Source organism: Helianthus annuus, chromosome 15 (assembly GCF_002127325.2).
Source record: "Helianthus annuus cultivar XRQ/B chromosome 15, HanXRQr2.0-SUNRISE, whole genome shotgun sequence".
Lineage (NCBI taxonomy): Eukaryota > Viridiplantae > Streptophyta > Magnoliopsida > Asterales > Asteraceae > Helianthus > Helianthus annuus.
In genome coordinates, this window is record NC_035447.2 from 120,586,691 (window position 1) to 120,603,015 (window position 16,325).

The 16,325-nt window shown below is 28.7% G+C and overlaps 1 protein-coding gene across 1 annotated transcript; it reads right to left on the bottom strand.

The window, feature by feature from the left end:
• Nucleotides 1-1,483: 1,483 nt before the first annotated feature.
• On the bottom strand, nt 1,484-2,507 carry LOC110910189. The gene is made up of 4 exons (XM_022154894.1): nt 2,425-2,507; nt 2,244-2,311; nt 1,869-2,159; nt 1,484-1,774 (listed from the first exon to the last, which is right to left on the bottom strand). The coding sequence occupies exons 2-4, from the start codon at nt 2,307-2,309 to the stop codon at nt 1,499-1,501; spliced, it is 633 nt and encodes a 210-aa protein (XP_022010586.1). The 5' UTR covers nt 2,310-2,311; nt 2,425-2,507; the 3' UTR covers nt 1,484-1,498.
• Nucleotides 2,508-16,325: the final 13,818 nt, after the last annotated feature.

Below are 16,325 nucleotides of genomic sequence, written 5' to 3' on the forward strand. Positions count from 1 at the left end.
TCAAACTATGTCAGAAAGTTGTTTTATAATTGTTTTGAATTGAAAGTTGTAGTCATTAGGGTTGCGAACAAACTTGTTTTATAATTGTTTTGAATTGAAAGTTGTAGTCGTTAGGGTTGCGAGTAAGGTCAGAAACTTTGGGCAAGAACCGAAGCCATAAATTTGCCTCACTGAATGACCCACGACAAAAAAAAACTTTTATTTATTACAGATTATTAGAACTTTATTAATATTTTGTCCGTTCTTTATTATAACACCTAACATGTACAAAAAATAAAAAAAAAACTATAATGAATTCTCCAAGGATTTAACACCACCATTGTCACCAACCTTTGAAACACACAAACACGATATCTTTTGATATGCACAATCACATTGGTTGAGTACCACACATATAGGCCAAACAGGTTGAAAGTTGACTGTAGTGCAATCCAAATTTCAAATGCATAGTTTTCAAATGTATTTATTATTGTTATAATATTATTTACGTAACTATATTTGACCTATTAATTATTATTTACAGAACATACTAAAAGTGGTTTTTGAAACTTTAAAAGTTAAACATATGAGGTAAAATCTTACTTCATAATAATAGATTGTCAATTTTGTAAACAAAATTATTACCTCAAAATTATAAAATAAATCTATCTATGGAGTATGCATTGGTAAACATACACGACATTCTCAAAATTACAGAGACAAATTTCAATAGTTTGTTTGATTTACAAAATATTTTATAAATTGATATTAACAAACAGGAAAAAATAAAGATAAAATATAAATTATTAATGTTTAGTTTATTAACAAATTCGAAACCTTAAATTTTTACCTACTTTGATTTTAAAAGTATAAGAAAGTACTCACGGTTACGTTATTGATGGTTTTAAATTCAATTTGTTTGTTTTTAAAAATAAATTAATTTGGAAATTCAAATTGTTTGTGTAAAAAAATATTCATGTGTCTTTATTGATCAAATAAAACATTGTATCCAAATGACTTGTTTTTGTATAATAAAACATAAATGATATTAGTTTGTATTGATACAAAAATTTCCATGATCACAACATCAAACGGAATTTGATCCATTATACGAAACACCTAGTAAAATGGAAACGTATAATAAAACATAAATGATATTAGTTTGTATTGATACATGAAAAAGAGATTGTGTATTACTTAAGAATTTTGCAAAATACCTGGTTTTAAATCTTAGACTTAATAAGATACCTTTTTAGGTTTTAACAACACCAAAATGAACAGATTTGACAACATGAGCTTCAAGATCTTGACTAAGCATGTACGAACACATGTCATTCGCATAACCATCCCAAAGAGTTAAATCAACCTCAACATCTCTAAAAAAAGAATATAGGCAATTAATTTCAGATTAACAAAATTAGGTAATATTTATAAAATATAAAGGAAAAAAATAATGTAAATTGTATTACTCGAGATCTTGAAGCTTAAGATTGAGGCGTTTCAAATGCAGATTAAATTTTCAGACCCGCGAAGTTCGCGGGTGAATTTGAGTACTGGTTTGATGATTAAAGACTGAAAGCTCGAAAATTTTATTTCCAACCATTGAAAAGACAAAGATAGATCGCCTGTCTAAGGCAAGATCGTTTACCATCTCAGAACATCTATGAGTAAAAACACAGCTGTCAGTTAATCCGTCCATCTTAACGTTCCAAAATCTATCTCCTAAATAAAGAGTTGATTGACCACCTTTGAAAATTTTCCCATAAAATTGCCTCCAAAATTCATCAGCCATGACCTGCATAGGCAGTGATAATTAAAAATTAATTTAAAAACCAATATACAGAAAGAAAACATTATTCATCATACTGATTGTATAATATACTACTTACAATAACGTCTTCGTCAGGTGTGATTTTGGATATAAAGCAGTATTGATGAACAAATGATTTAAACACCATTAGAAAGAATGATGATTGTCCAAATGACTGAAACATAAGATAGTTATTTTTTCTTATACAACTATCCCGAACAACTTTGGTGAAGCCATCAGCAAGAACAGGGCCAACATCAGTTTTTTTCAGTCTTACAAACCATAACTTGTTGCCATCAACAATCTTAACTGAATCTTTGTAAGGTGGTTGGTCTCCCCAAATCATTGAAGCAAAGTCATTAGGTATTTGCTATTAGTTTAAAACAAAATAAAAAAAAGACAAACATCAGTTTACTAAAAATATGATTAGTATTTAGAATACCAATAACCGTACCAAAAATATCGGGTCATCTTCCTCAATAAGCTTTAAAAATGAAGGACTGTTGTTCATGGGATCCATATCTGAAAATGAAATATGAAGGTTTTTTACAAAATTAAACGGTAAAGTATTTATAGAAACACAATCAATATTTCTCAATAAGCTTTAAAACTTATCTTAATAGTTTTGTTATTACCGATTCACCCACTATTGTTGGTAGGGTAGCCAATGCAGATGCAGCCTGTATTCTTATCTTGAAAATAGAAGAATTACTGAGCGGAGTAAAAGAATACAAAAAACTGAAGGAGCCCTATGCAGAGCAAAGTAAACACAAAATCTAAACACCTATTAGTTCATCAAAGCACTTAATCTGCAATCCAAATAAAAAAACTCGGTAAAATAAGTTTAAAATATACCTTCACATTATGTTTTATATCCAAGTCAAAACACAAAATAACACATTGAAAGAAATTATAAAGCAAGAGAATTCAAGTAATAGAAATATAGAATTTTGATGTTAATTACCTTAGCGCCATCCCCTGTAAGCGGAAGAGAATAATCAATTAACAAAGAAACCTTCTTATATCACTCCATCAATTCTGTCACATTAAAGATGAATTAAGTTAATTGAAAAATGAATCGCTAAATGGATGAAACACATTAATGGTTTACTTCCAAATTTAAATTTAAAAAAATGATTGACTTGCAAATTTAAAATCAAACATATTAATGGCAAACTTCAAAATTTAAATATAAAATAATGATTGACTTCGAAATTAAAAATTTAAAATCACACACAATAATGGTTTACTTCAAAATATAAATTTAAAATAATAATTGACTATCATTATACCGGATCAAAAAACACCAAAAAACGATAAAATTAAACTTACCTCTTGTGTTCGAAAAAGATTCAGACTCCTGCAGTTGCATAAGTCATCATCAATAAGTTCAAGACATTGACCATATGAAACTTTTCCTTCCCACAATAAGCTTGCAAAATCATACGGTATTTCCTATGAATCGAAACAAAAAACATATAAGCTTAAAATTTAATTTTAATGATTTAAAACATATATGTAACAACCAATAAATATTTTTAATATGATTGTTGAATAATTTGAATCTAATTAGCTATATAGAAATCAATAATTGTTGATTAAAGTTTATTAAAAATTAGGATAATTAACAATTATAAAAAATGAATATAGTCAACTTCTATTTTAGGTAACTTTATTTAAATATAAGTCAAATATAATTTAAATTTAAAATTACTATAACATGTTGGGAGTTTTAATCAAAATTATATATAGAATTTTAAATTTTAAACCACTAACATGTCTTTGTACATTGAACCCACCTAAAAAGGAAATCCAATTAATGTTATTAACTACAAATCGTTTACTTCCATAATATCCACCAATTCAAAATTTTGAATTTTAAATCAAGTTATTATCCATCATCTAAATAAGGAAATTATCAGCCAAATAAGCTTGCAAAATCATATGGTATTTCCTATGAATCGAAACAAAAAACATATAAGCTTAAAATTTAATTTTAATGATTTAAGACATATATGTAACAACCAATAAATATTTTTCATATAATTGTTGAATAATTTGAATCTAATTAGCTATATAGAAACCAACAATTGTTGATTAAAGTTTATTAAAAATTAGGATAATTAGCAATTATAAAAAATGAATGTAGTCAACTTCTATTTCAGACAACTTTATTTAAAAATAAATCAAATATAATTTAAATTTAAAATTACTATAATATGTTGGAATAATTTAATCAAAATTATATATAAAACTCTAAATTTTAAACCATTAACATGTCTAGGTACATTGATCCCACCTAAAAAGGAAATCCAATTAATATTATTAACTACAAATCGTTTACTTCCATATTATACTCCAAATCAAAAATTTGAATTTAAAATCAAGTTATTATATATCCTCTAAATAAGGAAATAAAAATTAATAATAATAATTTTGGAACAAACAGATGGATAGCACCGAACCGTTATCATGATCCGAAATTCAATTGTCAAACATCAATGATCAAACCATTAAACGCCAAGAACAAATATGATATTCAATCAAACTTCAAACAAAACAATAGAAACGTGGAGCAAAGATTCTGACATGAAACAATAAGAATCAAGCTTTAAAAATGAAAAACTTTCAATTCAAAACAATTACTAATCGTGGAGCAAGGTCCAAATTTTAGATATTAATCATTATTTCTATAGTAGAAAAACATACCAAACTCATTTCAAGCATATTGAGTTACGATCCACAATAAGACATACATCTCGAATCTGAAACTATACTCAAACCTATCAGTAACATTCATGAAAAAACATGAACCGGTGACATGACATCATGAATCCTTATTTACATAAATCAACAAAATGAAGAAAATCACATTTCAGTTTCACTGCAATTTATTTAATGTAAAAAAGATTAATTGATGAAAGCAAGCCTAATTTTATAATTTTAATAAACATCAAAAAGACGCATAAATGCAACAATAATGAACAAATACTTGTGGGTGTACTTTCAAGCAAATAACAATCACAATAATGAAAAAAAAACCTAAACAATCAATTTTTTGAAAAACAAATAACGATAAACCAGACAATACAATACAAAAACGATAAAATATACCTTCACATTATGTTTTATATCCAAGTCAAAATACAAAATAATACATTGAAAGAAATTATAAAGCAAGAGAATTCAAGTAATAGAAATATAGAATTTTGATGTTAATTACCTTAGCGCCATCCCCTGTAAGCGGAAGAGAATAATCAATTAACAAAGAAACCTTCTTATATCACTCCATCAATTCTGTCACATTAAAGGTGAATTAAGTTAATTGAAAAATGAATGGCTAAATGGATGAAACACATTAATGGTTTACTTCCAAATTTAAATTTAAAAAAAATGATTGAATTCCAAATTTAAAATCAAACACATTAATGGCAAACTTCAAAATTTAAATTTAAGATAATGATTGACTTCGAAAATAAAAATTTAAAATCACACACAATAATGGTTTACTTCAAAATATAAATTTAAAACAATAATTGACTATCATTATACCGGATCAAAAAACACCAAAAAACGATAAAATTAAACTTACCTCTTGTGTTCGAAAAAGATTCAGACTCCTGCAGTTGCATAAGTCATCATCAATAAGTTCAAGACATTGACCATATGGAACTTTTCCTTCCCACAATATGCTTGCAAAATCATACGGTATTTCCTATGAATCGAAACAAAAAACATATAAGCTTATAATTTAATTTTAATGATTTAAAACATATATGTAACAACCAATAAATATTTTTAATATGATTGTTGAATAATTTGAATCTAATTAGCTATATAGAAATCAATAATTGTAGATTAAAGTTTATTAAAAATTAGGATAATTAACAATTATAAAAAATGAATATAGTCAACTTCTATTTTAGGTAACTTTATTTAAAAATAAGTCAAATATAATTTAAATTTAAAATTACTATAATTGTTGGAAGATTTAATCAAAATTATATATAGAATTTTAAATTTTAAACCACTAACATGTCTTTGTACATTGAACCCACCTAAAAAGGAAATCCAATTAATGTTATTAACTACAAATCGTTTACTTTCATAATACCCTCCAATTCAAAATTTTGAATTTTAAATCAAGTTATTATCTATCATCTAAATAAAGAAATTATCAGCCAAATAAGCTTGCAAAATCATACGGTATTTCCTATGAATCGAAACAAAAAACATATAAGCTTAAAATTTAATTTTAATGATTTAAAACATATATGTAACCACCAATAAATACTTTTCATATGATTGTTGAATAATTTTAATCTAATTAGCTATATAGAAACCAATAATTATTGATTAAAGTTTATTAAAAATTAGGATAATTAGCAATTATAAAAAATGAATGTAGTCAATTTATATTTCAGGTAACTTTATTTAAAAATAAATCAAATATAATTTAAATTTAAATTACTATAATATGTTGGAAGAATTTAATCAAAATTATATATAAAACTCTAAATTTTAAACCATTAACATGTCTAGGTACATTGATTCCACCTAAAAAGTAAATCCAATTAATGTTATTAACTACAAATCGTTTACTTTCATATTATACTCCAAATCAAAAATTTGAATTTAAAATCAAGTTATTATATATCCTCTAAATAAGGAAATAAAAATTAACAATAATAATTTTGGAACAAACGGATGGATAGCACCGAACCGTTATCATGATCCGAAATTCAATTGTCAAACATCAAGGATCAAACCATTAAACTCCAAGAACAAATATGATATTCAATCAAGTTTCAAACAAAACAATAGAAACGTGGAGCAAAGATTCTGACATGAAACAATAAGAATCAAGCTTTAAAAATGAAAAACTTTCAATTCAAAACAATTACTAATCGTGGAGCAATGTCCAAATTTTAGATATTAATCATTATTTCTATAGTAGAAAAACATACCCAACTCATTTCAAGCATATTGAGTTACGATCCACAATAAGACATACATCTCGAACCTGAAACTATACTCAAACCTATCAGTAACATTCATGAAAAAACATGAACCGGTGACATGACATCATGAATCCTTATTTACATAAATCAACAAAATGAAGAAAATCACATTTCAGTTTCACTGCAATTTATTTAATGTAAAAAAGATTAATTGATGAAAGCAAGCCTAATTTTATAATTTTAATAAACATCAAAAAGACGCATAAATGCAACAATAATGAACAAATACTTGTGGGTGTACTTTCAAGCAAATAACAATCACAATAATGAAAAAAAAACCTAAACAATCAATTTTTTGAAAAACAAAAAACGATAAACCAGACACTACAAATCAATTCCTATTTCATTGATCCACAATCAACAATCGACTATGCAATTTGACCATGAAACATTTTATTTTAGTGGATCCCATTTAGTGGCGATTGGGCGTATCGATTACTCACAAAAAATAAAAAAATAAAATCAGATTCATAACATGGTAAATCATGAACAAAACGTAAATCATATGATCTAAATGGATAGCCAAAGCTCTAATTCACACTAAAGCTTCAAACAAACAGTTCACAAGTTGGAAAAGAAGCTAAAACCTGAATTCTAATGGGATAATTTCCCCTAATCCTTTTAAATCCATACATGAATCAACAGTATTCTAAATACCAAAATAAAAAAAATAAAAATCATAACAAACAAACTTAGCATTGTTGAACAGATTCAAAAGGATTCCGCGATCGAGCATTGTTCATAGTAAATCATTGCCATGAATCCAAAACCAAACAAAAATTCCCAAATCAAAAAAGATTCGATTATAAAATCTTTAAATACCTGATTGAAAAGGGAAGAGATTAACACTAAAAATTATAGATGAATGAAATTTAGAACATAGATTTGCAAAGAAGAGAGATAAAGGAAAGATTGAAGGGTGTTATTGATTGTGTAATTAGGGTTTGTCTTACTGAATGATTAAACAACATACCTGTGATTATCAAGATCAATCGAAGGAACAAAAGAAGCATATTTTGGATTTTGATGAAAGATTCTTGACCGAAAGAACATGATGATGAAGCATATTGGGTGATACCAGAAGATAAAGTTGCCTACAAAATAAAAAAATCTCTTCCAATCGAGAAGAGCAACTAAACAAAAATAAAGATTACCTGATGGTTTGATTTACAGACGACGATTGAAGAAGAGGATTCAATAAGACGATTGAAGAAGGAGATGATGTTGTCGGCTAGGGTTTAGAGAGAATAGATGAAGAGTTTTGATGGAATGAAATTAGGATATAAAGGATCCATTTGGATCATGTGGTCGAACCGAATTCTATTCGGATCCCGTGTCCAATATGATTTTCCTCCTAAACTAAAAAAATGAGTTGCCACATCAGCAAAATTGTCCCAAATCCAATGCCACCTAGCCCAAATCACATCTCATTTATATATATATATATATATATATATAGATTTATTTGAATTAATTATATTTGAACGTTTTGTTTAGTTTGGTATAAAATAAACTAGGTTAGAACCCCGTGTATTACACGGGTTAAATAAATGTAATTGTATATACCAAATAATAAAAAATATCTTTAAAAACCTCGTTTATTACACGTGTTGAATAAATACAATTTTATATATTAAATATTAAAAAAGTTATATCTTTAAGAACAATGTGTATTGTACGGGTTGAGTAAATTTAATTTTATATATTAAATAATGAAAAAAGTTACATTTTTACGAACCCCATGTATTGTACGGGTTGAGCACATGTAATTCTATATACCGAACAACCAATAAACATTGATTAATATTTTTGTTTAAACATTTTTGAAATCGGTTCTACCCTTAACTACTTTAATTTAATAAAATAAATAAATCATTTACATTACATTAATTTATATTTATCGTACATCTTTTGTGAATTTCAGGATAAATAATTTTGAACTTTAATAAATATTTCAAAATATTATATTATCTCCTATACGAATAGTTTAATTTTTTATTAAGTTTTAATTGAAATTATTATAGTTAGAATAATATTTAATTTTACCCTTAATTTCTTAAATATTTGAAACATATATTAAATTTAATAATTTAAATTAAATAATAATTGTCTACAATTAAGTAATAGTAGATAGTCTAAAATAATAACAAGTGTTCTTTTATTGGTTTCTTTTATTATATAGCAGGATAGGATAAGATAGTATAGATAGATGATAAAACCAAGTAAATATTTATATATGAGTTAAATGTAAACAACTCAAACAACATTACATGCATTGTTGTTTGGATGAAATAATATTATACGAATGGTTTAAATCTCAAATGAAAATAGTTGTCGTCTCTAAATTACAATTACCTATATTAAATTTAAATAAACGCTATATATGACAAATAACAATTTCACAATAATTTGTATGGCGATTATCTAATGTTATAAGTTTTTGTTTAATAATTTCAAATCAAAATTAAATCCATAAATTATAGATTAGATTTAAAACACATTTTAGACTTTAGATTTACAATCAAAATAAAATTCTAATATAATATTTAAATCTTTTTAATTTAAAATTTAAAATTTATCAATAAATTATTGATGCCCTCATTGAATGACATGTGTCCCAAATCAGGTTTCTTTTATTATATAGTATAGACATAGATTTTACGAAACTTAAAATAAAATTAACTAATATTATTTATCATTTATACATTTACGGAGTTTTAAATAAAGGGTTAAATTTATTGAGACTTCGTTAACAAATTTTGCAACAACAAAATAATATATTTTTATCACGAAAACCAAACTTTGTATTAATATATTAAATATTTTTATTTTCACTGTATAAAATTACATTTACTCGACCCATGTAACACATGAGGTTTTTTAAGATATAACTTTTTATTATTTGATATATAAAATTAGATTTACTCAATTCGTACAATACACGTGGTTTTTTAAAGATATATATTCTTTATTATTTAGTATAGAAAATCACATTTATTCAAACCGTGTAATGCGCATATTTTTAAAGATGTAATTTTTTTTATTGTTTGGTATATAAAATTACATTTATTCAACCCGTATAATAAATGAGGTTTTTTAAAGATGTATTATTTTATTATTTGATAAATAATATTACATTTATTTAACCCGTGTAATACACGTGGTTTTAAAGAAATAACTTTTTTATTTTGTATATGAAATTACATTTTCAACTTGTACAATATATTGTTTTATTATTTAGTATATAAAATTTATTTATTCAACCCCGTATAATACACGGGGTTATAAGCTAGTGTATACACATACAAATTAAAAAACTCTAAAACATAGTTTAAACATACGAAAATCAAGACATGTACTATGCAACTTGAAGCTCAGAGTTGATAACTCTATAGTACATATTAAAATATGACCCAAACCTGCATTAATAAAATAAGATATAGCTTAAACATAATCTTTTAATTTGAGGAACAATGGACGGAGAAATTATATTATATAATACTACAAAAAGTAACCTAAAATCATAACCCTTTAAATAATTTTTATACATCACACCCTTAAAAACAAGTCACAACCCTTCGTGGGTATACAAAAAGTCACAACCATTCAAACAATTTTTAAATATATCACAACCCTTAACAACTTGAGGTTTGTACCTTTTTGTTTAAAAGTCGCGATGGTTAGAAATTCTATATATATAAGTGTGTACCCCTATGTTTAAAAGTCGCGTCGGTTAGAAATAATATATAAGTTTGTATCTCTTTATTTAAAAGTTGTGTCGGTTAGAAATGAAGACTTAATATAATATTAACATAATATTGAAATTTATAGATTAAGAGACACCGCATTCGAACCATCACCTCTATTCATGCACGGTACGTTGTATATATATAATTACTAACTTGGGTTATGTCCCTTTATTTAAAAGCCACATCGATTGAAATGATACAAGGAAGCGGTTGAACTTATATAAGCATGGATGATGGTGCCTCTTCGAACCATTACGATATTTAACATATGGCAACCCTTTGAAAAGTTGTGATGCATGTAAATATGTTGGTTCACAGCAAATACTATGTTTGTCGAAGTGATGCGACTTTTCATGACGGTTATAATATATAACTCATGTTGGTTCAAAGAAAAATAAATATGTGTGTCGAAGACTCGAAGTGATGCACCATTTCAAAGGAAATGGTATGTCGGTTTGTAAGGACTCATGTTGGTTATTAAAAAAACCCGAAAAGAATCACCTTGAAGATAAACAAATGAAATGGTATGTCGGTTTGGGATTTAATTAAGAGTTTTGAACCTACTGTCCGCGCGCCTGTAGGAGATACGAACTTCTTTCCTGTGGAGGTAGGACTCCACCAGGGGTCTGCGTTGAGCCCTTTTCTTTTTGCGGTCGTCTTGGATGAGTTGTCCAAGTTGATTCAGGAGACAGTTCCGTGGTGCATGCTTTTTGCAGACGATATTGTGTTGATTGCAGAGACTAAACAGTGCCTGAACGAAAGGATAGAGGAGTGGCGAGTAGCTTTAGAGGGCAAGGGTCTAAGGATTAGTCGATCTAAGACTGAGTATCTACACTGTGATTTCAGCGGTGTAGCCATTGACGATGAAACCCAAATCACCATTGAGGATCAATTGGTCCCGCAGGTAACTAGATTTAAGTATCTAGGGTCGTTTGTTCAAAGAGATGGTGACATAGATAGTGATGTAACTCATCGCATACAGGCTGGCTGGTGTAGATGGAGAGCAGCCAGTGGGGTATTGTGCGATAGGAGGTTCCCAATTAAACTAAAGGTGAAATTTTACAGGGTAGCAGTTAGGCCAGCTATGCTATATGGAACAGACTGTTGGGCTATCAATAAGACACAAGCGCGCAAGATGGAGGTAGCAGAGATGAGGATGCTGAGGTGGATGTGTGGACACACGAGGTTGGATCGGATAAGAAATGAGGTTTTTAGGGAAAGACTAGGAGTGGCTAGTATATCGGAGAAGATTAAGGAGGGGAGATTGAGATGGTTTGGGCATGTGAAGCGGAGGGAAACGACGGCACCAGTTAGAGTAGTGGAAACTCTTACGTGCAGGGGAGGAGAGGAAGAGGCAGACCCAAACTGACATGGGATGAGCAGATTAGGCATGATTTACTAGAGTTGCATCTTTCTGAGGACATGGTCCACGATAGGACTTCGTGGAGGCGTAGGATTAGGGTTAAGGACTTCTAGCGGTCTTAGGTGGATTTCAGAGACGTAGGTTTTTCTTATTCTCTAAGGAATTTTTCCAGTGATTGCCTTCTTGTGTTTATTGCCCAAATGATGTTGTATGCTATCATATATGATTTACATTGTGTTTATGCCCAAATGATGTTGTATACTATGATACATGATTTACATTATATTATGCTACTCTGATCACTTTCTTGGTAATGGGCGACTTCTTATTTATGTATTCTTACTATATTCTTTGACTTGTTGTGTTGGTTTGCTGTTCGTTTTCGAGCCGAGGGTCTCTCTGGAAGCAGCCTCTCTATCCCTAGGGATAGAGGCAAGACCTGTCTACATCCCACCCTCCCCAGACCCTATACGTAGCTCTACTATTTGTGGTATTTACTGGGTATGGTTGTTGTTGTTGTAACCTATGTAGACTTACGCAGGTTCGCAATAAATTTATACAATGATTAAAGGCATTAATTTGAAAAAAAGAAACATGTGAGTCACATTTCATTATTTATCATTTTCTTTTATGTTATTTTATTATACGAATATACATATATGCTCTAAATTTATTTATTTTATATATTTATTTCTTTTAAGAAATTTATACCATGCAGTGAACCAACGCAACGATCAGATGTTCTTATTGAAAATCCAAGTCAGAAACCTATCCAGATTACACAAATTATTTTCCATACTACCAGAAAATGGAGACCAAATCTTTTTGAAATCTCTTACTTATATAATTGTGTATTGTTGATGCATAAATAATTATTTCAATATTGCTATACCCTCTAATTGCATTGTAGAAACATTTTTACAAATTCATAAGATTTAGACTATTGAGATTGACTATGTAATGTGACAAATGTGTCAAAATAAAAAATAAACGGATGAGTAACGGGTCAAAACATATTTCAATCAATAGTTTTTTTAGTCAAAAAGTTTATCCATTTGATCGTTGTTTGGCCAGGTTTTTTTTAATTGAGATTGACTATTAAATGTGACAAAATGCACGATTAACATCTTTTCGCGCGAATAAAAAACAGAAAAGAATGTTTTAAACTGAAATCCTTTAGTATCGTGTTGTAGGTTGGAGTTAGGAAAAATAAAAGAATGTTTTGTAGAAACTTAATTTTTTTGCATCTTATATAGCGATACTAAAAACATTTATAATCAATATCCCGCCACAACGCGTGGGTTAGCGTCAACTCGTTATTATTCAAAAACTAACCTTCTAGTAATTATTTATGCAAAGTATAAAACATCTTATATTACATCGTCTCTTTGGATATGGTTTTAATGATGAACGAAAACATAGTCCTTTTTTAGCTTTTGACCATTGGGGTTAAACAAGTTGTGTTCATATTTCCTATTGTCAAACCAACAATCAAATAGAAATAAATAAAAATATAAAAATATAAAAAAATAAAAGTATGAACAAAAATATCTATACTTTCTATAAAAAGAGAAATCCCAATGACATAAGAAAAGCTGATTTGTCAGCAGGAGAGGCTGTCCAACAAGGCTTTTCTTATGTCATTATTACATTATAAAGCCTAATATATAAATCACTTTAAAATACATTTAATTTAATTTCAAACCACTCCCTTGTGTATTCAAATGTTAAAGGTCTAGCCCACATTCAAAGGGCAAACCATTGCCCATCTACAAGAAAGTAGCAGATGGTTCCTTTGGCAAACATATACCTTGCAATAGATGTTTTGAAATTACGGGTAAGTTGAAATTCAAAATGCATGGGGATATGTAATTTTCAATTAATGCATGTCACCCACTCACTTCTGTCAATCATCTTATTATATAAACTGATTTATATTCTCATCTCACTCTTCATATTTACATTCTCGTGTTCTCTTCTTTTGTATTTTCAAACCACATTTCTAATGTATCTCTCCCTCAAATCCCTTCTTCTCAATACTCGGCATTTGTTTATAAAGGATAAGAGAAAACTGAAGCTCTCTCTAACCCACTTTCAGAAAAAATTTTGGGGATATGTGGTTTGCCTTGATCATGGTAATGTGATATATATGATTATGTTTGTTTTTGTTTTTGATTTTTACTAAAGTTTTGTTATCTGAGTTATGACTAAATGATGATTGTGAATGATCTGATGCAGATGATGATGATGATTATTCTACGGTTGTTTCCAGTATCATTGTTCCAACATCGTTTAAAGTATGTGTTTTTTGCCACTCCAATTTTGAAATTTTGAATTTTTAATTTTGAAGTGATATACTCTAATTCTCGTTTTATATTTCAGTCTAATCACAGTTGTTTCAAATTCATACAATCTGCTGCGGGTTATTATAGGTTTGTATTAAAAGAAGCATAAAGTTAAAATAATTTTTGCTTAAACACAAAGAAAGATTATTAAAGACAGATGTTCGCAATATCTTTGTATTCCAAATGAATAGATCTTTATCTGAGTTATGACTAAATGATGATTGCTGATGTGTCAATTTTTTATCTGAGTTAAAATACATTTAATTTCAAACTACTGCTTTATATTTAAATGTCAAAGGTCTGGCCCACATTCAAGAGTGCAAACTACTGCCCATAGCCAAGAAAGTATAACTTAGCAGATGTTTCCTTTGGCAAACATATACCATAGTAGTGGTTTTGAATTTGCCATAATTTTAAATTCAAAATGCCCGGGGATATGTACTTTGCAATTAATGTACGTCACTCAATCAATTCTGTCTTATGGTAAAGGCGTCTTATAGGTAAATGAAGAGGTTAATTGTAATTATAATAACGTGTTTAATTTTATATGTTTCCCATGGAAATGTATTAAAAGCCTAACGAGTGTCACATCATATTCTTTCGTCTGACGATGTATTTAGTCATAACCGCCTTCATTGGGTATATAAAATACATTGGCTAGAGGTTTTGATCATTACCGTTTTCATCCATCTACTCAGTCATCTTCAAAAGTTTTTTGTTTATCAATATCATTACAATTTCTTTTACTTTCAAAGACGCATTGGTTCACTGCAAAATGGAAAAATTTGGGTTTCAAGTGATGGTTGACGAGATTTTCACAAGGCTCTCTGCAGAAGATATTGGCCGCTTCAAATGTCTTTCCAAGAATTTTTATAGGGAATTGTCAAGTCGTAGATTTCAGATGATGCATGCTCTCCGAAGTGGAGATTCAGTACAAAAGAAACTACTCTCCTTTAAAGACACGTCAATTGTCGTTGAAGACGTAGTTGCTGGTAATTTGGATGTTGTTAGAAGCAAAACCTTAAGTTTTCCTAACAATGTCCACCCTAGCTTCTTACGTATTCTATCGTCATTTAATGGTTTGTTGTTAGTTTGCAATGAAGGGATTTGCTGTGAGCTGATTCTTTGGAATCCAACTACCAGGCGCTATAAGGTTTTGTCTGATGACTACTTCAATTACAATCATGATCGAAACTCTGATACCGATGGAATTTATTTTGATCAGTTCAATGATCTGAAAGTGCTGAACATCAGATGTTACCGTAATGTAGCTGCTGCTCGTGTTTACTCACGACGTCGTGAGTCATGGAGAACAATAAATTTTGGTAGCGTAAACAATTATGGTTCAAGTGGTTATTCATGGTCTACAGGAGTTTATGCTGATAAAACCATATATTTTATGGTTTCAAATTATTGGCATCCACTAGGTGAGAGGAACATCGTTGCTTTTGATGTTCTGAGTGAGACTTTCAGAATGCTTCATTTTCCAGAGAGTATTGTAGTCAATCCTTGCCAAGGGCATTTTTTGACCATCGCAAAGAGGCTGCATTTGATTGTTATTGGAAAGTCTGCTGAGCTAACTGCTGATTTGCTCAGATATGAAGAAGAAGGCTGGATGACGGTGTTTGTTTTCAATAATCCTCGTGTAGTTTATTCTGTAGATAGGCGCCGAAGGACTAATATAATTGAAGAACAAGTGACTGATAAGAAGCATCTGGGGGATATGATTGAAGTTGATCTGAGCAACGAACTTCTGAAATACCTCCAACATGTTGACAACTACAATGGTCCGAAAAGAGCTTTACTTATCGAGACTACTGTTTCACCAATTGATTAGGAATTAGTATGTTGTATTTTATTGAATGTTGTTTGCTGTTTTGACAATTGTAGTTTTTATATAATTAGTTGTATTAAAATTATTAACCATGTTTGTTATTTAAATTAAGTAAATGAATATTTATGTTTGAGAGTGTAAAAGCTTGTAATATTGGCAAAGGTCTGTTTAAATGATCAAAGCTCTGTTATTGGGAATAAATGTTTGAAAATAAAACAGTAGTT